At 33.4% G+C, this 24,802-nt stretch overlaps 1 protein-coding gene across 1 annotated transcript; it reads right to left on the bottom strand.

Moving 5' to 3' along the window:
- Positions 1–12,062: 12,062 nt before the first annotated feature.
- LOC106719676 (trace amine-associated receptor 8b) lies at positions 12,063–15,865 on the bottom strand. The gene is made up of 8 exons (XM_014514068.2): positions 15,572–15,865; positions 15,121–15,246; positions 13,861–13,977; positions 13,344–13,483; positions 13,094–13,265; positions 12,850–12,981; positions 12,658–12,783; positions 12,063–12,586 (listed from the first exon to the last, which is right to left on the bottom strand). The coding sequence occupies exons 1-8, from the start codon at positions 15,788–15,790 to the stop codon at positions 12,116–12,118; spliced, it is 1,503 nt and encodes a 500-aa protein (XP_014369554.2). The 5' UTR covers positions 15,791–15,865; the 3' UTR covers positions 12,063–12,115.
- Between the last annotated feature and the right edge of the window lie 8,937 nt (positions 15,866–24,802).

Here is a 24,802-nt window from a genome sequence, read left to right as displayed (position 1 = left end):
ACGTTGCCAAAATGAACAAACCGGGCGAAAATACGACACCTCATTCTTTAAAATTCGGTCGACCGTTTTTTTTTTCTATATTCTCTTATTTGTTTAATAAAAAAAGCTTGTTAAAAATCTTGATCAATCAAATAGAGTTGGGTAATATTTTGATTTGATAACTTTGTGTGTGTTTCTAGTGGAAGTTATTAAAAACGTTATTAACATAATACTAAAGTATAGTAATATATCTAATATATCTGAATCATTGTATAATGTATATTTATATCATCGAATTTGCGAATGGAAGTCCGTGATCTTTGTCTACCTTACCTGCCTACCCCTCTGGGTGCGGACGTGAGTTATGTTGTTGTTGTTGACAACAATTAAAAAAAAGTTTTTATTGTTATGTCAATACAATGTTTCATACTTTTATTCAACTTTTTTATTAGTTATCAAAGCTCAAAAATATGAGACAAGAAGTAGAATTATTAAATGACTACGAATTAAATGTTTATAATGTAAAGAATTAAATAAAATAAAATTTAAACAATCCAGCTTTAATCATCTCAAACAAATAATAAAGGTCGTTGTAATTTGTTCTAAAACAACAGAGTTAAGCAAAAATTCACCGTTGTTTTATTAGGTTGACCCAAACCTCACAACTTCTTCCTGTAGAGTATTTATTTGTACAAATCTCTTTTGTGTAACAAAGTTTCGTTTGATTGTGAAATACGTAAGGAAAATGTGCAGGTATTCCTTATTTGGAATTTTTATTAGTCGAGTTTCAAAGCCACACAAATTTATATAAGAAGTGATAGAATGGTTAGTGTGGAAATCTTTTTAGAAAATAAATTATTTCTAAGTTTCTTTGATTTTCACAACTGTGGATATGAAATATTGTAAGCAACTCTTGTATTTCATAGTCAAAAATTCACCTAAAAATCATCGCAAAAATGTCAAAACATAAGCTCTAATATGCTCTTTGAAAATATAAAAAAAATTTTCTTTGGAAATAACAATGACGGCGTTACCGCAGTGGAAATTAAAGGTTAAACTTCTACCTACATTTTGTATAATTTTAATATAAAGTAATACAAAGATCATTCGCTATATCAAAATAAATACATTGGTAAGAATCAAAACGAGAAAATCAAATTGTGTTCTCACAGTTGAAAGTATACTGTGATGGAAGTAATAAAATCTCTCAACAGTGCTATAAAATTTACAATAAACCAGATATCACATGAGGGTAGAGACTTTGTTGCACTGAAGTCACATTTTATTGCTCTATAGACATCACAAATCTAATTTGCTTTTAATACAAGTTTAATAAATTGAATTTTTTTAATATTTAACAAGGTTATTGAAACAAAAAATAGTTTTATGCAATGTTAAACAAAGTGGTATTAGCTAAAGTGACATGAACATGGTCCATGGTAGCCTAACAAACACGGAAGCTTAGATGATCGCAAGATACCATTGCGATTGCTAGAATACCTTAGAAGGATACTTTAAGGAAGTCGTAAATCCAGCAATGGTGGTCATTTCTTGAAATAAAATCATTTATTTAGTATAGGTGGTTTTTAAATTTAAGTTTATTTAATTTTAACGCGGATTGCACCACTCCACGTAAATATCTTTGAAACACTCCACCGGTGACGTCGAGGCAGCGACGAGTGGATGCCGCGGCGATCGCGAGGCGGGGCCGTGCCAGGTGGGCGAGGAGTTGTTGAATCGGCGTTTACTCTTAATGTCAAGTTAATTAAGTAGTTACATTTCTGTCTATACCAGATTTTATATTAAAGTAAATTATTCGTCTAAAACAAAGTTTTAACGAGATCTTAATTTTATTTGGACGACCGATAATAGATCTTTTGTTTCCAAAAATGCAATTACCGCTATTGTAAAGTAGTGGTCGATGACATGGAACTTTGTTATTTTGATTAATAATTTTACCATAATCCGCGATGGTTGGTGCTGAAGTTAAATTGCTATGAGAACTCTCAGCTTGGACGCCCCAATAAATAACCACTAGAGAGTGGAAAGCTTTTTAATTTGTTTTCGTGCTAAAATTTTAAATTATTTCCTACTCTAGAAGCTATTTAAAAGATGTTTTTAATAGTTTTATAGAGTTGTTATGTATAAATATAATTAATTAAACAGTATATAAGAGCCATTTAAGAGTCATTATATAATTAAATCTAAAACTCAACAGAATCCAAAAAAGCCTTTTTTATATTATTGTAACTTGAATTGTTATAATGACATGTATACATGTACTGGATTAATTCGTTCTCAAAACTGTCTTATAATTAGATTTTTAAGATTAATTTAATTTTATCATAGTTTGCCGTTGGACATTGCATATTTCCTTTTATTTTATCCGTTATTTATACCATGCAATTACCTCGGCGGCCACCAAGCCCACCACCTTGAGCGACTACCCCAAAGTAGATCTATTTAAATAATCATATTAAATAGCTATTTGTAGAGTTGTTTAATTTTCCATTTTTTGGCTTAAATATTAGGTCCTTACATATGAAATTGGCGTTTTTCGTACTGGCCACTTTAATCACGAATTTCTCCTCTTTGGTAAGGAATTCCAAATTCAAATTTGTACAGCTATAGACTCATGTATTTGTGGTTCGATGACCGTCATTCATTTGTTTTTTTTCTTCTGTTTTTTTCTGTTTGCGTCACTCATTTTACAAAATGGAAAACTTAAAATATCGCATTATTTACGAGTACGAGTTCCGCCGTGGCACTAGTGCTGCGGAAACGACTCGAAGGGTGAATGATGTGTATGGCGGTCGTGTTGCAAAAGAAAACACAGTTCGTTTTTGGTTCCAACGTTTTCGTTCTGGAAATTTCGATCTGCAGAACAAGCCCCGTGGACGGCCTGAGACTCAAGTTGATAATGAAGAGTTGAAGGCTATTGTGGAAGCGGATCCATCGCAAACCACGTCCGAGTTAGCTGCAGGCTGCGATGTTAGTGATAAAACTGTTTTAATTCACTTGAAGCAAATTGGGAAGATTAAAAAGCTTGAAAGGTGGGTACCTCACGAATTGACTGAAGCAAACCGGCAAACGCGCGTCGACTGTTGCGTTACATTACTAAACCGGCACAATAATGAAGGTATTTTAAACCGAATCATTACCTGTGATGAAAAATGGGTTCTTTACGATAATCGGAAGCGCTCAGCGCAATGATTGGATCCTGGCCAGCCAGCCAAATCCTGCCCCAAGCGAAAATTAACCCCAAAAAAGTTACTTGTAAGCGTTTGGTGGACTAGTGCCGGTATTGTTCATTACAGTTTTCTCAAATCTGGCCAGACTATTACGGCTGATGTCTATTGTCAGCAATTGCAAACCATGATGGAAAAGCTAGCGGCTAAACAACCTAGGCTGGTCAATCGCTCCACGCCTCTGCTGCTTCACGACAACGCTAGACCACACACTGCGCAACAGACGGCTACTAAATTAGAAGAGCTTCAATTGGAAAGTCTAAGACATCCTCCGTACTCCCCGGACCTTGCTCCAACAGACTACCATTTTTTTCGAAATTTGGATAACTTCTTGCAAGGGAAAAAATTCAACTCCGATGGGGCAGTCCAAATCGCCTTCAAAGATTTTATTAATTCCCGTCCGACTGGTTTTTTTAGTAAAGGGATCAATGAACTACCTATGAGATGGCAAAAGTGCATAGAAAATAATGGTTCATACTTTGATTAATTAAATATATTATATAAAAAAATATTCGACTTTTTGTTCCTCCCATACAAAACACCAATTTCATATGTAAGGACCTAATATATGCCCATCACCATCAAGTGTATAACTGCAAGGCGCAAGGCCCCCGAAACGCGAGGCATTGCGATCGTCCGCCTCGGCCATGCCTTGTTCCACTTCTGTTTATCCCCCTTGAACAGACCTCTTAATAGCCTACAAATAACAAACTAAGACAGTATGTCAGTAAATCTACTAAAGCCATTTCCTATTACATAATAATCCCTTGTAATAGAACGAAAATACATGTTAAATGTAGCGTATTTTCTCTGCCGGGTAAATAAGTTTTATTGGTGTATTCACGTTAAATAATAAATCTCTTTTCTCGTCAGATACATGTATACAAGTAAGTAATTAATATGGGACATGGCATATTTTTTTTCCTGTCAATGATGCGTCGTTCAGCGGAAGCCACGAAGCAATCTTTGAGGTTATCCATAGGAAAGATCTGTCTAGGTGTGGACGTTTATCGGTTCAAAATGAAAAGGCCCTTCCTACTTGTATTTATTTTTCGTGCCTCTTATGCTTTTCTAAACCACTGTACAGATTGTAATTCAATTAGAGTCAGATATTCTGAGGATTGTGCCTTAAATAATAAAAGAAAGTATGTTTTTAGATTTATTAAAACTTTTTCACAAAAAGTATGCAATGTGTAGTAGTGCAATGCTAAACTTTTTATGCCAGATTAAAAGATGAATTCTGATTTTTTTATTTATTGCTTCGCTTGAATATTGAATACTTCGAACATTGCTCTAGCATTATCTATTTTTAAATAATTTTACTAATATTATAAATGCGAATGTTTAGATGGATGGATGGATGTTTGTTTGAAGATATCTCCGGAACGGCTCAACAAATCTTAATGATATTTGGCACACATGTAGAACATATTCTGGAAGAACACATAGGCTACTACTACTACTTATTACGTTTTGTTTTGTTTTTTTTGTTTTTTGTTTTATGTTTTTGTTAATTCCGCGCGGACGTATTGCGAACGACAGCTAGTAATAAATAATGTTGGATTAAACATTATTATACTGAATTACCTTAAAAATGTTCATTACACGCAAGTAGACGGCAATAAGTCAAGCTTAAACATAAATCTAACCGCCCGCGACGTCTACTGTCTTTTGTCTTAATTAACACCCACGATGCTGTGTATATTCTTTCACTAGCTGTCGCCCGCGACTCTGTTTATTTAAAAAAAAACATAATAAGTAGTCTATGTGTTCTTCCAGACTATGATCTACCTCTATGCCAAATTTTATGAAGATCCGTTGAGCTGTTCTAGAGATACCTTCAAAAAAACATCCATCCATCCATCCATCCATCCAAACATTCGCATTCATTATACTAGTAAGATTTAATGCGTTCTACTATATTGAGATGCTCCACTGGCGTAAGACATAAGTTGTCACATATTGTCTTTGCTTTATAGGAAAGAATGATAGGGAGGGAATTAGAATTAATGTTTCTCGACTGTCGTAACCCACTGTTAGTTACTGATGCGTCCTATTTAAGGTAAGTTAGTTGTTACTTTACCTTGCTATAAATTTGGAGAAAACTTTAAATTTAAAATAGATAGTGGACGCAGATAGTGGTACCATCTTGGCAGTAACAGCACAAACAAGTTTGTTTGACAAGGAAATGCTTACGGAATCATCTTAAAATCTAAAGTTAGATAAAGTTGGATACGAGCTTTAGAAATATCTATCTTATATTTCATTTAAAAATTTAGATTTAAATGTCATTTTAAAATAACAAACAAAATGACAAAGTTATAATATAGATTATAAAATTTGCTAATGGTCTGAGATCTCTACCTACCCCTCCGCGTGTGCGATCTTCAAAATATCGTAATTTTAACAAGCAAACAAAATAATATTAACTTCTTCCTGAATAAATACATATATCACTGGTGTATTTACAAGTCATAAGAAGGGTCATAAATTTCTCTTTTCTTACTTCTAACTAATTCACGTCAGTATTTTATCTCTTTCAAAAAGTTTTTTTATACATAAAAAGTTGTAATAAAAACATACAAGTCAACCGAAGCTTGTTATAAGTTGTTTACATGTCTTCTGCTTACGGTTCCAATACGAATTCTGATATGCCAATTATACAATCCCGATGTATATTATCATAATAGTTATTTTAGGCATATGAATGACAAGAAATATTGTAAATGTCAGATATAAAACTATGTAGCACAGGGATGATATTAATAAAACAAAAAAGATAACTAAAACTGTGCGAAAAAGAGTACGGACCAAGCGTCTGTAGGTGTAATTTTATTATATAAAAATAAATATGTCGGATATGCGGAATAATATAATTATGGAGAATAATAGAAAGATATAATAATTTGGTTCCCGAGCAATTAAATAAGACCTAAAAATGTATATCTAGTTTCTTTACATCTGTTTACTCATTGTTGATACCAAATAATGGAAATTTCTTACCAACGTCACTTTTATACTGAAACGGTCTATAAATATTTTAGTGTTTTCATTTCAAACGATATGAAATAAAAGACTATGTTCTAATAAATAAAAGGAAAAAAAAACCTGGTCGGCTACAAAATAGTAAAATATATTTTGGCATATTATACTATAGCTGACGCCCGAGACTCCGTCCTCGCGGAATTAAAAGGAACTAAATTTCTTAACATTTCCTATGTTTTACTTCTATGCTATGTTCTGGAGATACATTAAAATATTCGTATTTATACATATCACTTAATTTGAACGTAATTTTAGTCCATTACGTCTTTCTCATTTGGGACCTATAAAGTAAAACTAACTATACGTCACCTTATTACTTTGTACATTTTGAAAGAAAACTTTTTGTTTTGAGCGTAAAAGAATAAGTTGATATTGTTATGAAGATTACTGAAAAGGTTTCCGATATAAGCTATTTATATTCGACACGTGTTCAATATTCCTCCCACGTAGTTGATACAATGTCTTTTGCACATTTTTTAAAAAAAAATGTTTTCTATCTATTTTTTAATCTAGTTTTTATCTAAATTACGTAACTTCCACTAACTAAAATGTTCGGTTTATAATGTTATCATGTTATATTTATAAAATAATTTATTACATTCGCATATAAAAACTCGAGAGCATAAAAAAAAATGAAAAACTGTTTATTACACTACAAAAAAAATTAAATGCCGCTTTAATAACGTTTAAAGTTTTTAATGATCGCTGAAAAGCTTAGCAGAGAACAATAGAATTACTGAAAGTTTTACAGTCGCCACGCTTGATGCGCTAACAGCTAATGGCTTATTTAGCTGATGAGCGCTAAATGCATGGCGATATAAAAGTTTTAATGCCATTTTCCAGACCATTATTAGACTAACAGTAAGCAAAATGCTTTGCATCTCATAAACATGCAGGCGCTATGATTTATTTTTACGATCACTTTGTTGTCATAAAATATGTATCTGTTCATATTTAAGTATCGTCAGAGATTTTATAATCTTAATTTTCGCCAAACTTTACACTAAAATTATTACACGTTATAAGATTGTTCTTTATTAGGTATGACAAGATTTTATTTTCTTAAGTGAAAAATGTGTTCCCGCATTATAAGAAATATTTGGGCTAACATGTATAAAATCAATACTTATTTGTATAATTCTTCTCTATAATCCTAGATAATCCTAGTAAATAGATAGATTATTTACACAGTGACTAGAGCTGATTTCGATTTTTTTTTAAACTTAATGGTTTTTAATTAGACCAATAACTTAAAGTTATTTTCGAAACAAAATACCTTGATATCTATTTGATATTATTAGATAGATTCCGTTTTTGCAATGTTTGGGACAGAGATAAATCTATTCAGTGTATTTGTATTCACGCTTCGAAATGAACGAGTAAATTTACGGCCGCATGAATTGATTAATTAGTGGATTTGATAATTATATAACTTCCTTGGTGTTGATTAGGCAGATTATTGGAACGTAGTGCCTTATCGCGCATTGTGAAAGGGGGCTAGACGGAAAAAATTCTTACGAATAGTTGTCACGACACTTTTTGCTATAGACGAATGAGCGCTACTTCACCATGGCAACGACGTGACAATATATAACGAAAATTCATAGAAATAAAATGTACTTCTTGTGAAGACTTAAGTTTTTTATTCATAGAATAAACTTTGGTTCCTTCACTAATTAATCGAAAGGAACTTCGTTCCATCCGGGTGTCCCTTGACACCTCTCAAGTTTTCTTCACTAAAATTATAATCTTAAGAAATTCTCCATCCTAATTGGACCAAATTAGAATCGGCAATTAAATAAACTGAATATCTCTCAGAAACTTATTTTTTTATCTTAAAAGCTGGCAAACGAGCATGCGGCCACATGATTACGGCAAAATAGCCTACCTTAAATGGAGAGAAGAGTTATAAAAACATTCGTTAAAATGTTCGTAAAAAAATTGTTTAATTACAATTTAACCGCACAATGCGTTTCCTCTGGTGTTGCGGATGTCCATAAGCGTCGGATCCATTAATACTAGGCGATCCGTTGCTCATTTTCCACCTTAACCTAAAAAAACGTTTCAAGTTAAAAAATACTTCAACGCAAATTATCTCTTTTGATTTCATTGAACAAGATAATTTGCGTTGTGTAAAAGTTTTCACTAGTGATAATTTTAGATTTGCAATGTTACAATTCTGACGAGCTGTGAAAAGCTAAATGTATAATATATTAACTTGTAATTTCCCACTTTAGAAGTTCAACTCGGAGAACCATTTTCATAAATATATGACGTAAGAGATTATGATGCACTTCTATTGAAACAGACTTGATATTGTTTGAATAGATGGTGTATACCTATTTTTTTTTAATCTTAGCGTTAATCTGACTGTTAAAGAGTTTAAAAATATTATTATTAGTTTATAAATAGTATTTTTAAAAACTTGCAGTTTTTAAAAATACCTTAAAATTACCTAATACCCTTTTTGGATTAAAATATTCAAAATTATCAAAGTACAGGAACATTTTGCTTGTAAATATTATAAGTAACGAATTACTAACACATTCCAATGAGGCCTTTTCCTACCCTCGTCAAGGTTTTCTGTGGTAACTTACTCTTTGTGAAGGTCACCCTAAGAGCATTAAGAGCCCGACTACCGCTAATAAAGTACTAAGTCTAAGGATATGTTCAAATCAAATGGTTTTAATCCCAGGAATATAAAGGTATGTAACAGAGTTTATTTTTGACCGACTGCATAGAAAATAATGAGACATATTTGTACGTTATCCATTTCTAGACCTTTGTAAGCTATATAATGAGCCTAGGTTATATATATATGTATGTTGCGAAAAACAACCCAACAGCAACCAATTACTACAAAAATAAATTCAATATTCTTTTATACCTCATTATCTAGAAAGGATGCAATGTATAGCGCTAGATAAAGTTTTCTAAGGGAAACAACAGTAGCTTCTTCATGAGCTTGTCTAAATTATAAACCTCTTCATTTTAGAAGCTTTGCAAAAATATTTTTCATCTTAATAAATATATTAGACTGAAATCGCTTCTTTTATTTTAAAAACACGCAGAAAGAATATATAAGGAAAGTGTATTCGGATTTTAAATGCACTATAGTACGGTTTCCGACAACGTCGCTCAGCTGGTGATCTTCTTGCGTACCTCACGCATCGATGGTCGGAGGCTATCGAGGGCAAGGGGGAGGCCCTGGCGGTTAGTTTGGACGTGGCCAAAGCCTTTGATCGGGTGTGGCACAAAGCACTTCTTGCGAAGTTGCCTTCCTACGGGCTGCCCGAGAAACTATGCGCCTGGATTTCTAGCTTCTTGGAGGGTCGGAGCATCAAGGTCGTTGTTGACGGTGCGTGCTCTGACCCGAAACCAATCAACGCTGGTGTCCCACAGGGCTGTGTACTGTCGCCCACCTTGTTTCTTCTGCATATCAATGACATGCTGCAATTTAGCAACATTCATTGTTATGCAGACGATAGCACGTGTGACGCACTGTATACGGCCCGTGCCAATGTTTCTCGGGCTATTGCCGATGAGAACCGGACCGAACTTGTGTCTGAACTGGAGACCCTACTGGGTGAAGTTTCGGATTGGGGTCGACGAAATCTCGTTGAATTCAATCCCAAAAAGACACAAGTGTGCGCCATTACCGCTAAAAAACAACCCTTTGTCGTAGATCTTCGTTTTGAGGGCACTCCCCTGGTTGCCTCAGCCAGTATCGGTATTCTCGGCGTTGACATATCGAGTGACGTTCAGTTTCGCGGTCACTTGGAAGACAAGGCCAAGCTGGCCTCCAAAAAGCTGGGTGTGCTCAGTAGGGCGAAGCAGTATTTCCAGCCGGGCCACCGCCTACAACTGTACAAGGCGCAAGTTCGGCCCCACATGGAATACTGCTCGCACCTCTGGGCAGGAGCACCTCAATACCAGCTTCTTCCATTTGACCGCATACAACGGAGAGCGACTCGAATCGTCAACGACCGAGCTCTTACCGATCGGCTTGATACTCTGGCCTTGCGGAGGGACGTCAGTTCCCTCTGCATCTTTTATCGTTTGTACCACGGGGAGTGTTCCGAAGAACTGTTTGGAACGATTCCTGCCGCCGAGTTTCGTCATCGGACGACCCGACAGACCGCCACGTACCATCCATACCATCTGGACGGCTGGCATTCCACAACAGTGCGGTTCTCGCGAAATTTCTTGCCGCGCACGGCCGCGTTGTGGAATGGTCTGTCCTCGGCGGTATTTCCAAACCACTACGACTTAGGGTCCTTCAAGAAGCGAGCGTATCACCATCTTAAAGGTCGGCAACGCATTTGCGATTCCTCTGGTATTGCAGATGTCCATGGGCGTCGATGAACACCTTGGTGTTCCCGCTGCTCGTTTGCCCCCTTCTCTTATAAAAAAAAAAAAAAAAAACTATGTGTAAGACCTTTGTATTAAACCCTAATTTATACGAGTAGTGCATAAAAACGTTGCTGAAAGCGTCACTTTAAAATAGCACAAATATTTCTATTTGTATGCATAAGGGACAATGAATAGCAAATTACTCTCTATAGAGGTAAGGTAGATAGTAAGGTTTAAATAAAATACAGCGTAATTATTAACAGACCAATTTATTTCTTTTTGATAAAGAAATAATTAATCTCCAATTAAGACATACATAAAAACTAACTTCCTACACATTCAAGAATTGTGCGACTTTGAATATTTTGGAACACAGTCTTTCCGGCGTTAGATTTATATACATAATATATCAAGAAGTAGATATATAACAAAAAAAAAAAAACAAATATTTTTTAAGACGGAATTTCTATATGGAACGAAAATAATGCACAGTGGATAACCTTAAAACAATTTGATTTACATTACAGTAATCCTTTTCAATTTTATTCACAAACAATCAAGATTTTACATCGTACAGAAAATTTATTAAAATTTATAGGATATTTTGTTTTGATATAATGAATAGTATTTTTTAGGAAATCAAAATCGATAATTCATTTATTGCACGTCTAAATTACAAATATCAATAAACTATTATAAAATATAGAAAAAATCTACATTTTCAATGCGTTACGATATCATTTCATCAAAATATTTTATTATAATCATTTGTATTTGGTAAAAAATCTTTTATTGTAGGTAACAAACGAACCAAACTAACAGTTAATTTGGAATGTATTCTTATAAATAATATGCATGTATTAGAATTTATATTCGTTACTTACAAGCAACAACTCACAAAGATAACGAAAATTTATGATCCACGTACTTTTTTTAATAATTACAATTCTTAACACCGAACACACATCACTTCGCTACATAATCATAATCACTACTTCTCCCTTTTACTAAAAATGTTCCAAGTGAACGACATCCACTTTCTTGTGAAAAGTCACCTTCGGAAGTCATCGCGTCAACGTTACTTCCGTATCACTAGAGCTTCTTGAGCTTTCTTTAATAACGTCTAGTTCTCTGTTTGAGAGAGAAGACTGACGTGAAAATTTTGGTACACTACAATGTTCACCTTTTTCATCAAAACCTTCACGACAACCTACACTCATACAGTCTTTGGATTCATCTGAATCATCCTCAACCACATTATTCACTTCCACCTCCAATAATTGATCTTTACCTCCATATTGAATAAAATTTCGCTCATGGCTGAGGCTACGTATTCTATCAAGGTTATGTTCCAAATTTTGTACATTATCATTTTCTATGCATGGTGAATCATTAAACTTCCATTTTACACTCGTATTAAAATGCTCCACACCTGGGTATATACCTATACTATTGCTTCTATGCCCGAAAACCGGACAGTTCGGTATTTCTCACAATTCAGAATGCCTGCCATTACACGTTTTTCCCAAATTTCCCTCATCTAAGCTTAGATTTGATCGTGAACGGCCGCATTCAAATTCTGGATTTGGTCGAAATAGACAAAAGTCTGAATTCTTCAGTCTACACTGACGAGAACATGACTCTACTTGAAATGCTGAGTGGTCAAATTGTCTGTACTCGGTAGGTCCATATCCATCGTAATATCTAGGATCATGTTTACAGCTATTACTCGGACAGCCTTTAAATGAGCCAGTACACCGAAGAACGTCTCTATGACAAGCTTTCTGGATAGCATGCAAAGAAGTAGATGAAACGGTGCGTTCTAAAATTTCTCCCCAGTATTTTTCACCGAGGCCTTCAAATTCACCTTTAGAATGTATGCCTTCAGAAGTAATTGGCGAACCGCAACATCCTGTTCTTTTCTGGTAGAATGCATAAGTCTTCTTTCTGCGGCAACAAACCTGTGAAAATAATTCATTGTCAGTTTCATTTTATCTCTATATTTCACCATTAATGCAAAAGATGAACTTACGTAATATTGAACCAAATCATTGCTGATTCTTCGAAAGTGGCCATTTAAAAGCCAATAGAGGAATGGATTCCAGAAACTATTGCTTAATGCCAACCACGTCACGATGAAGTCCAGAGATGGTGGAACCTGAGAAAATATAGATATTTGAAATAGACAATTTGATTTTGTAATAAATAAGAAAGTATTGCTTACTTTACATCCCGTACATGCTGCCACAACTTCTTTTATTGTAGCTGGTGTTACCATAACAATGAAACCTAAGGACATAGCTGCCATCGTACGAGACGTACTTAAACTGTGTGGTCGTACTGGTGCCTGAATTTGCTAAAAATACGACAGATAATGTTAATACGAATATAAGAGTCAATTAAAAAGGTTTAGTATCAAAAAAGTTTAAAGTGAATGATCTATTCATTCGAAATTTCTTAAGACTTACAACTGTCTCTAGTTCTCCGTGACTAGTTTTGGAACATGTTACAGGTACACCATTCGGTCTTGTTGGTTCTTGATCACATTTTGTCCTCGATTTACTGACGTGGAATCCCGACCCATAGCAGTACATCAGAGCCATTGTTGTTGGAAAGTAATAAGCACAGCAGGATAATATTCTAATACAAACGTCAAAGATTAGTTACAATTAGAAACAATTGGTTATATGTAATACGAGAATTAATTTTGTTTGTTACCTAAAAGCCACTCTGCTGTGAAACACATCACAAGCCATTAGGCCAGTGGAATTGAAGTAATATCCAGATCTGGGAAGAACCATGATCGCGAATAACGATACTGACAAAATCCAAGTCACGCTTATAACTAATACGCAGCCCTGGAATAAAAGTAAAACATTAAATTCCCTAAAACTATTTAATATTTTTAAGTATTGTATTATTTAAACCTTACTTAGCCGCTTTTTACTACAATATTTGTCTGAAGTAGCTTCAGAAGAAAAGAATTTTCACCAGAATCAATCTTACTAATATAATAAATGCGAAAGTTTAAATGGATGGATGGGTGTTTGTTTGAAGGTATCTCCGGAACGACTGAACGGATCTTGATGAAATTTGACATAGATGTAGATCATAGTTATTACTTTTTCAACTCCACGCAGACGGAGTCGCGGGCTACAGCTAATATACAAATAAAGCTCTGTCAAGATTAGATTAGAAATAAATACTATGTTATACTAATTGCAGTGCAGCATACCTTTTTACTCGAATGCTTTTGATAGGTATTTGGATGGAGCAGATACAAATACCTGTCAATGGCCATACAAACCAAAATAACCGCACTCTGTTGACTTACGGCACCACGTAATAATGCCTGAAAAACTGTTTTTATTAGTTAAAGAAAAGTTAGACCACTACTGAACAAGTAACGATAGCAATTTACTGTTTGAACTTCTAATATCTACTAACTTGATTACTAAATAATCTATCATAAAAATCTTAATAAAGATTTTAGAACGTTGCGTATAAATTGTAATTCTGTTTCCGAACAGTGACTTTCCAATAGCGTGGTAATTACCGTTAAAGGAAATTAATTATAAAGCAACGACAACGGCGCTGCCCTTTTAGCAGATAAGGCACGGAGTCAAAGAACTTGAAACTTTGTCGGCCTTTTACATTTTCTGCACGGTCACTAAATGAGCCATTAGCCAACGAGCTATAAAATATTTAATCGATTTAGTTTTAGTTGTTACGTTAATTTGCTATTGAAATGTTATTAACAGCACAACTTTTAGGGAACCAAGGAATCATGTAAACAATTAGCCTATTCTCTAGGGGAGCTGAACCCCCACTGACCCTCCCCTTGACGATGCTCATGCAAATATTGACAATACTTACGCCAATACTCAAAGGCAGAAGTAGTGATTACAATTTTAGAAACATTTCAAAGTTATGTCCATACACTGACTTATAATTTGTGTTCGTCTTATCATTTATTCCTCGAATATGCCCGTTTTGTAAAAAAAAAAATTCGCTATCAAATCTGCAATATCGTACCATAAGTTCTATATAGAAGCCAATTTGTGCTTACATTTCGAATTGTGATCAAAATAAAATTAATACAAACACGTCTCTACTACTATTTTCTTGCTTAACTTTGTATTTATACTTCGCCTCTTAAAGTATAACTTTATTTCAGTAACTTTACTCATTTTCTCGTCTCCATAATAATACTTGCTAACTTCAGATAACTTAAAGTTGAAAAACAACAATCACGATGTAATATTTGCGTTATAACATTTTTAATAACTAAATTAACAAAAAATTACTTATCTTAAAAGGTGTACGTTTAAAATCGTTCGTTTTAAAAATAGATTATAGGTAAAGCTTTTGTTTTAATAGTTAATTAGGAAATGGGAAGGCTTTATATTGGTTATTGTAAATTGGGTAAGTTCCGTACCTTTTTAATAAGTACTTTATTTTTGCCAATCTCATAATAACAGAAAAAGATACTTGCCTGTGTTTGGCAGAATATTTCTCCGTATGGCCAGCACTTGTATAACGCAGGCAGGAGTGCCACTGGAGCGATGAGTATCCCCGTGAACAGGTCGTTTAGTGCCAATGACGTCAGCAAATACCTTGGCTGTGAAATATATATTACAGTATGTATGTATCTATGACATAGAAATACACAATTAAGGATTTTTAATAATAAAAAAAAGAAAAAGAAGCTAAAATTACTCTTAACTAGTCAGATAGAAGATATTTTCTTTTGTTTGGGATTTACGCTTACGGGTACTCAGTAATGAACAGTAAAGAAACATATACATATACATATTTTTATTACCTTAGATATTTAGGACTCAAGCAATACAATATTACATAAATCAAGTAGTGTAGTTAAGGGAAGCGTTGGGCTCTCAAATTTTCTAGAAAGTCAAATAAAATAAAAGATCAAAAATACCAACCTGATTATCAATGTATTTAATGTAACGTCGGTTATTCAGAACACAGATAAGAACAAGGTTAGCGAAAACTATTGCCATGGACAGGGTAAATATAAATAGAGCCTTTAGTATGTCCGCGGGCGCGGGCAACGTTGAAGGCCAAACTTTACCATTCAGCCAGCACGAGCTGTTAGAGAGAGAGGGCGCCACTAGCAATGCGCCTTTGGTCGAGTCAAACATAGTCGGCGCCTGCAAACTGCAGCGCAATGTTCTTTTAAATAAGACATTTAGATCATTTGAAAACAAACACCCTTCACGCTTCAGATGTATAAAATCGTTTTATAACACTGCCATACAATGAATGTCATTGTCTTCTCAAAAAGTACCCAGCACATATTAGATGTTGTAGTAAGGTTAAGTTTGCATTAGGCGAATCTTGAAATCAGGATCTAATCTGTAACAAGTATAAACAAATTAATTGTAAATATATCACAGGTATAAAAATTCGCATTTGGGTAGCCCAATAATGTAAGCATTATCTATTAAACCTACATCAATGCGTAAATAATACTTATTGCGTCATTGGAATTATTATAAAAGTGTTAACACACCACATGCCCATCTATCAAAACGAAATGAACTCGCCAAGTATCGTGGGCGATTTAGGTCAGGGGTATATTGTTATATTAGTTTGCGACATGGATTTGGCAGAAGCCAGACCCACTCCAGCGGAGATGTCGCTACAAAACAAATAAGAAACCTCTCTGGCGCCTCTCGATACTAATTTAAATAAATAAGATCCAACAACCTTTGCCAATGAGCGTTAGGAAAGACCATTATTGAAATAATAATGTTACTAGTAAATATTTAAATCTACAGAACACTATATGCGTGAAACATATCGCAAACGCAGAACAAAACGAAGTGCCTAATCGCAGTTTTTGCACGATGTATCTATGTATAATTCAATTTTACCGCCTTCAATTTAAATGACCTGAACGATTTTAAACAGCGATGTTTATACGTTATTTAACATCGTACTGCGATCTTTGGGAGGTAATGACGAATAAATCTGTGTTGACAAATGTAGAGCACAAAGTTAAAAAAAACAGGAGCCCTCTTCAGAAAGAAGTATATTGTTCCCCTCTTATAATTTCCAAAGTCGTATCTGTTAGGAAACACCGCCGGCCATAATTGATTTCGTAAAGCGATTGTGTGAGGAAGTTCAAGTATACAGTTGGGCAAACAATCGAGATACTGTAAGTACTAATTTTGTTTTACCGTAGTCCACTACGGCCGAAGCATTCATACACAAATAGATTTATTATTATCCATAGAACAACGATCAACTCGGCGCACAATAACAATACTTGTTGTTGATGGAGGACTATAAAGCTTTGTATTCATTTTCTCTAAACAACAGAGACAACAATATGCATTTGTTAAATTATTTCTTCAGTGAAAACTCACTTTTATAATTTAAAAAATACTTATTAATTGTTTAATTACATTTGATGTAATAACGACAGAGGATCTTTATATCATGCTGTTATAAAAACTTACGCTTGCTTAAAACTACAATCGATGACGGGAAAAGACATAATATTAACCATTATATATGACACTAATGTGTGAAAAAAATTCACAAAGTATCCGAGGTCACGAGGCCGTTGCTTATAAATGGACGAAGAATTGGGTCGACGCCAACAAAACACGCTATCACTGGAGACTTGCCTTAGGAATATAAATGTATAATTATAATGAACAAAAGATGCTTTTTGTAGGTATTAAAAAGCAACTGAAATATCTCTCATCTATATTAACATAATAAAGTGTAAACACATACTTCGTTACAACGCAGGATCGTAGTAATCAGTGCATATTTTTGAATATATATATTTTTTTAATAAAAGCCCTATACTTACGACACGTTTTAGGTTATATATTTTCACGCCATTAAACCTAGGGGATGAGTAAGTTGAATAAATTTTTGTGCGAGAAAGGGAAAAAATTGTAAGCTTATACAGCAGCATTGATAGATGGTTGTCATGGTAACGGTAATTCTCAGCCAATGGCGAAGGCCTACGTTTTCACTTGAACATTTGTATTTTTAGCCGACTTCAAAAAGAAGGAGGTTATCAATTCGACTGTATTTTTTTTTTTTTTTTTTTTTTTTATGTGTGTTACCGCGAAACTCCGCCCCTGGTGGTCCGATTTTGATGAAAAATATTTTAATCGAAAGGAAGTGCTTGCAGGTGGGTCCCATTTTTTTGTTTTTTTTTTTAAATAACTAGAAGACTAGTAGATTTTGAATATAGCTTCAAAATTTGTTGCGAACATTAGGGACATTTTTGCTTTCAGCGCTTACGTAGGCTAAACTATAGGACCTACATAAAAATGATGTATGGCGAATTGAAGCTCTTTAAATGTGCTAAATAAAAGTCCGCGATAGCATATATCTATCTTTTATAGTTTTCTCACAATAACCATTTTTATCTTCAGAAACATCAATTAAATTCATGCCCTATTTCCGACGCTATTATTCGAGTTCAGTATTAACCCTTATGTAAATAAACATGTTCATTATCAAGAGAATTTAATGTAGATTATATTTGCAATTGAAACTATATCATTCTGTCTAATAGTTTAGGAGATATCGTAAGAATAAAATTACGCGGAAACGAAAAATGCTACACGAAAAGCACAATTATGCTTTCTGGGCTTACGTAGGTCAAACTATATGACTTACATAAAAATGATGTATGGAGTAATTATACATCCTTAAATTTGCTAAATAAACGTCTTCGGTGGCATATATCTATCATCTATGGATGTCTCACAAAAACCATGTTATTGTGAACAAACTTCGATTAAAATGCACACGAAAAACAGCGTCGTAAGCTTACGGCGCTATTATATTATATTCGATATGAATCCTTATCCAAATAAATATGTTTGATGGCTAGAGTATTAAATGCAGATTACGTTAGCCTTTAAACTATGTAATTCTGATCAATAGTTTGGGAGATATTAAATAATTAAAAACTACGCGCATTCGAAAAATGCTAGTGCGGCGCGCGGCTGGACAAAATTAAAGGCAGGCTACGATGTATTAGTTCGGTAATTTTCAATTTGTATACCGATTTTGATAATTATTTCATTGTTTAAAGGATAAGTGGTTATCTGCTGCATTCTAAATTAGTTTTTGAATTGAAGTACACACATATCAAATAGGAAAGTCCTTTTCTTTATTTGTCTTATTTATGTCTTTATATGTATTAAGGAAATTTGTAATTGAACTTCAAATTCACTAAAAATTGTGAAATAAAACAAAAATTTTAAGAAAAAAAAATAGCCGACTTCAAAAAAAAACAATCGCAAACAAAATGCACTCAAAAGTTACCTAAAAAAACCAATTTCAAACAAAATGCACTCAAAAGTAACCTAAAAAAACCAATTTCAAACAAAATGCACTCAAAAGTAACATAAAAAAAATTCAAACAAAATGCACTAAAAAGAAACAAAATAATGTCATGAAAACTCTCTAAACTCTAGTAGTTAGTAGTAGGGGCTCAGTTTTCCGCAACTCCACGACAAGCGCGTATTTTGGGTGTCTCTAAACTCTAAAGAAAGTTCTCTTCTTTCTTGTAACATGTCTATATTGTATAATTATTGTTATTTTGGAGTCGGTTTCGGCCTAAGTAGGGACATAAACGTAAGTATGTCTAATACATCTCAAATATAAAATTTCATATATTTACTTCGGCCGACACCGACTGCGAAATAACAATAATTATACAATATAGACATGTTACAAGAAAGAAGAGAACTTTCTTTAGAGTTTAGAGACACCCAAAATACGCGCTTGTCGTGGAGTTGCGGAAAACTGAGCCCCTACTACTAACTACTAGAGTTTAGAGAGTTTTCATGACATTATTTTGTTTCTTTTTAGTGCATTTTGTTTGAATTTTTTTTATGTTACTTTTGAGTGCATTTTGTTTGAAATTGGTTTTTTTAGGTTACTTTTGAGTGCATTTTGTTTGAAATTGGTTTTTTTAGGTAACTTTTGAGTGCATTTTGTTTGCGATTGTTTTTTTTACATTTGCAATTGAAAGTTTTACGCAATATTAACAACAAAACAACGTTTTTCTGTGTAACACAAATGAATGGAATATCATGCGGACGAAGCCACACGAGAAAAGCTAGTCTAGAATAAACGTAAAATATGGAAATCATTTGGTTTAGCGCTACGACTGATACAGGATGTGTGAGTCACTGAATCGTTTAAACAATCCGAGGACGAATATGAATCGAATCACACTTCACATTTAAAATCAATCGAGCGTAGGCTAAAAACGATCACAATAGAAAGGACATGCAAACCAGGTATGGAAACATACTTATATACCCGAAAAATCCTATAAGGAAAGAAACAAGTGAAAGCCGTTGTGGATTTTTGTGAAAATATTTTTTTTTTTTCATATATATCCGAGATGCTTACTTTTAAGACGCCTAAGACGTGAAGAGTAGTCTGTGCAAACTAACGACTTCTCGTCTTCAAAATGTATGTTCTCGTTCTGTGTGTTTTATTCATAAAGTAAACCAAACTAAACGTTGTAGTTGTTGTACTGTGTTGTTTATTTGCACTAAAATATCACGTCAAACATGACCATGGTTACGGTTTTTACCGGATGAGGTTATAGTATAATAGTCGCATTGTACCACAATATTTCTTAATCTTATCTTTCCATTAATGTTTTGTAATTTTACATAATAATTCAAATTATACAGAGTAGTAATAACTACGTTCGTTTTCTTTACTTTTATAAAGTTGCTTGACGTCTTTGAACTTAAAAATTTCCTGCACTACTTTTGGAGCGATTTTCAAAACTTTTGTATATTTTAATTAGAAAGCGAGATGGGACGTGGTTATAGCCCTCATAGAGAAATAGGATCGAAAATACTGATTACTTTTAATAGAACCTGCGTAACGTTGAAAACGCATACAAACTAGTAATTTATTTAAAAAGAGGTCTACGTTTAATCTTAATATTTTATTTATTTATTTGTTATTAATGTTTATGTATATTCTTGCAGGCCTTTTTCAGTTTGAGACTTTAAAATGCTATAATAAAATTACACAATGCAATAAAATATATGTATACAACATGTATAAAAGAGTAAATTAATTGACTGACATATCAATGCACAGTCGAAAACACTGGGCCTAAAGCCTTAAAATTTTGCACGTATAGATTTCTGTTACGACGCAGACGGGCACTAAGAAAAGAATTTACAAAATTCATCCCTTAAAGGTCCAAAATAGGGGTTCAAAGTTTGAACGCAGCAACGTTATTTTAAATTACTTGAAATTTTACGAGTTAAAGAATATTTATTTAAAAAAAGGGGTTGAAAATTTGTTTGGACGTTTGAACTGCACCCGGACATAGTCGCGCCAAACACCTAGTCATTATTAATTTTACAACCTCTTACATTGTTCCGAAATATTTTGTTACAAAAAGTCCAATTATAAATTAAAAGAACCAAAAAATCGGCCTCATTCAAGTGCTAATTTGTAACCAAATTAGAAAAATCTAATTAAATGAAAGTATTTAAAGTCTCTCCAAGTAATTTAATAAAGTTATTAAATGTAATTTACACAAGAATTCGACACAAACAAGTAATTTTGTTTTTCAGACCTGTTCAAATTAAGAAAACCATTTCAATTTAACTTTTCCCATTTACGAAGATTTCTTAAATTTAGGCATAATACTGATCAACACTTATATACTACTTATAGACGCCACGAATAAAACATTTTTAGACGGATTCGTTTTTCTATAGCCTTCTTCAGTCTTAAACTAAAACAAAACTTCGATTTCGGTTACAGTTTCTATTAAAATCGCTTTCATAATATTTATTCCTTTAATGTACGTTTAGAAACAAATATCATGCGATAATTTTCCTCCGTCTACTTTTAAAATGCTATTGCATATATTGTAATTGCTAATAACTAATAACTTGTAGTTCTACTTGTAAAAACTACTTGTACAAATGACGTAATAATGTCAGTACAAAGGCATCACGCAAGAATCTTGACTTAATTAAAAGGAAGAGAAACCACATTTCATAGTAGAGTACACCCGTTGAAAACTACAGTAGCTTACCAAAGCAAGAGGCGGGATTGTTAGGCTAAGTGAAGTGCTCACTCAATGTGTTACCCGGTTTATTAATAATATTAATTAAAGAGTGAGGCACCTTTTAGCTACTCTCTTGTTAAATTACGGTAAACAAGTAAGGCCCTTCGTACACAAGGCAACATAAATCTTCGAAACCCGACGAGTTTAGTTCCTAAGCAACTTACACAACAATTTCGTGGAGATTCATACACAGGGCGCGTCGCCGAAATTTCTGTCATCGATAAATACAGTCGCTCGCAACCTCTTTGTCAATATCGTCGTGAAAAAAGTTACTGCAGTTTTCAAATCTATACAATTGACATTTAGCCGCTATGCCTGTACTGTAGGAATAAACAATTCACGCCTAGGATTCAACATTGTACGAGGAAGTTAAAAGGAAATTAGCTTAGGAGTTAAGCACTTGACTTGCAATCTTCAGGTCATGGGTTTGAATCCCGCCATGTACCAATGTGTTTTTGATTTACTTATGTACATTTGCACATATCTGAGAAGAAATTCAAAGATATGTGTGAAGTCAATAGTAATAATCAACCCGCACTGGGCCAGCGTGGTTGATTATTACCTAGTCACCCCTAACTTATAGTAGACTCCGGTGGGGACGTATAGTGTGCTAATTATAATGATTCAACTCAGTGTGTAGGGAGCGAGCGCAACGCGAATTTCGCGACATTAGTTTCGACGATTTACGTTGCCTTGTGTAAAGGCCTTATAGATTTTGTTTAATAACTACTGCTTGTCATAACTCAACATCTTAAGCTCTTCTTAAAGGAAAAGAAAAAAGACTATAAAAATATAACAAATTGTGTTGCCGTTCAAATATATTAGAATATTTAATTTAATTTATTTATGTACCGAAATTGTATCTCCAGTAATCGGCCTCTCTGTCGAAGAATCGCTTCAATAGCATAATGAATAGAGAAAACATTGTCGTGTTCCTACACATATTTATCAACGATGATTTTGAAATAACTGATAAAATATTTAGTATCGACGGAACTAAAAATGTAACCCTCATACACATTACTTTCATTAAATCAATAATTTAATATTACTCATAGATCAAAGTTACTACATTTTTGTTTATGAAATATTGTAACTAGAGACTATAAGACGACTTTGATAAAACATCATTTGAATTCAAATGAAATATCAATTTTCAACGAGTATTCTCGGAGGTGACACACGAGACGCACTTGACATCAGTTCGACCTCATTAATTTAAATTAGAGTTGCAAGTATATTTTTTACATTTCCGACTATTCCAAGGAAGTAACTATTGGATATAGATAATTTTTAGTCAAAGAATTGCTTACGGCGGCAAAACATTTAGTTCCGCTGTTCCACTTTCAATGTTGACTAAATCTATATTCGTGAAATTAGCACCAGCTTCACGCCTAACTTGAGAATCGCACTAGTCGAATCTGTACAATTACAGAACAGACAAGTGATCAGAGTCGACAATGGTCGCCTTAATTGATAGATTGCTATTAACAAATTACAGGCGCCTCTCTGTGAACTCACCTAGAGTCTGGTATTAGATATATCATATCTAAATACATATCTAGACAACTCTTCACGAAGTAATTCCTAAGAATGTGTAGATTCTTGAAAATTATTTATTAATACTGATGTTTTATATTTATACTGCTATTCTGCTGATCAAATAAATAGGTATCGCAAGCTCAAATTCGTATCCTTTTCACTCCACTTTCATTTGAACGTTTTTAGACAGCTCTAATCTTTAGTTAACTCTTCAAGTCAATAAAAGCTTATGATTTAAGATCGATTTTTGATAAATTTTCTTCGTCAAATTTCATTTAAAATTGTAAAGAAATAATAAAATGGCGTTATAATTGCATACATTAGAAACAGCTAGAGGCGACAAAATGGCTTTCTTTTGCTAGCTTTTCCAAGAAAACAGGCAACGACTATTTTTAGTATAATTTTACCTTCATGTTCTATTTATTCAAATTTTTATTACATACAACAATCAAGGATTTAATTTGGATTTTGAGGAAATTAATTATTCACACGACCCCTTGGTTTTACGTGCGTTTCATAATTGTCATAAGGCTTCTAGCAAGAGGTGACGTCATAATTCAAATGTTTAATATTACAAGAAATATTGAAATTCAGCTTCTATTGAAACCTAATAAACGTCCGAAGGTGTTTAGCGATTTTAACAAGTAAAATGAAATAAATAATAACATATACGTCGGTTGAAAATGAAATGAAATAAAAAATTATGTAAATATAATTTGTGTAACAGAACAAATCTTACTCATGAAAGCATAAATACAATACGAAAATGAAATTACAAGACCTTTTATTGTTGACTTAGGGATGATGGAAAATCTTCCAACAGAATTGCGTATTTACTACAAAGTAGCAAACAATATTTGTATAACAATGTTTGGTTATTTCAATTCATTACAAGAATGTAAAAAAATGAAAGTACTAAGATTAATTTCATTGCTTCTAATAAAATTCATGAAAGAAGGTTAGTTTCTTATTTTTATTAATTTTGACTCACATAAGAAGGAAAAAATCCTTTTATTAGCCTCAATATTTTTGTCCTACATCATCTATTTTTATAAACACTTACATACATACTATGTATATAAAAAATTAAACTGACTCAACAGCTACTGGGTCAAGGGACTTGAAATTTTTCATAGAGTAGCCTGTTACCACGTAAGCGTCCACTAAGAAGGGATTTTACAAATTCATCCACTAAAGGTCTCCTAAAGTAGGGGCTCCAAGTTTATATGGAATAACTTTTTTTTTTTTCAACAGAATAACTTGAAAAACATTTTTCCGTAAAAATAATTCTTTACGTGTCTCGTACTTTTTGTAAAGTCTAGAATCTGTAAAGGTCTAGAAAATGTAAATTTGTGTCAAACTTATGAATTCCTCGCAGGAGAAATCACAGGAAATAAACTAATATTTTATATACACTAATACTATTAAGTAACTGTTTTCATTTGTCGTTATTACATAAAACTGTGAAGAAGACAATAAAAATTATTATTTTGTTTACCAACAGAGGAAT

The sequence above is a fragment of the Papilio machaon genome, chromosome 11 (assembly GCF_912999745.1).
Source record: "Papilio machaon chromosome 11, ilPapMach1.1, whole genome shotgun sequence".
NCBI classification, from domain to species: Eukaryota; Metazoa; Arthropoda; class Insecta; order Lepidoptera; family Papilionidae; genus Papilio; species Papilio machaon.
The sequence above is the reverse complement of the archived record's forward strand: the minus strand, read 5'-3'. Positions and strand labels throughout refer to the sequence as shown.

Excerpts from the sequence above, each read along its gene's own strand:
- LOC106719676 (XM_014514068.2), bottom strand. The coding sequence starts at position 15,790 with ATGTTTGACTCGACCAAAGGCGCATTGCTAGTGGCGCCCTCTCTCTCT. Across the intron at positions 15,247-15,571 it reads TTAAATACATTGATAATCAG|CCAAGGTATTTGCTGACGTC; the intron begins GTTGGTATTTTT and ends TATATTTCACAG. Across the intron at positions 12,982-13,093 it reads ACGGAGAACTAGAGACAGTT|CAAATTCAGGCACCAGTACG; the intron begins GTAAGTCTTAAG and ends TCGTATTTTTAG.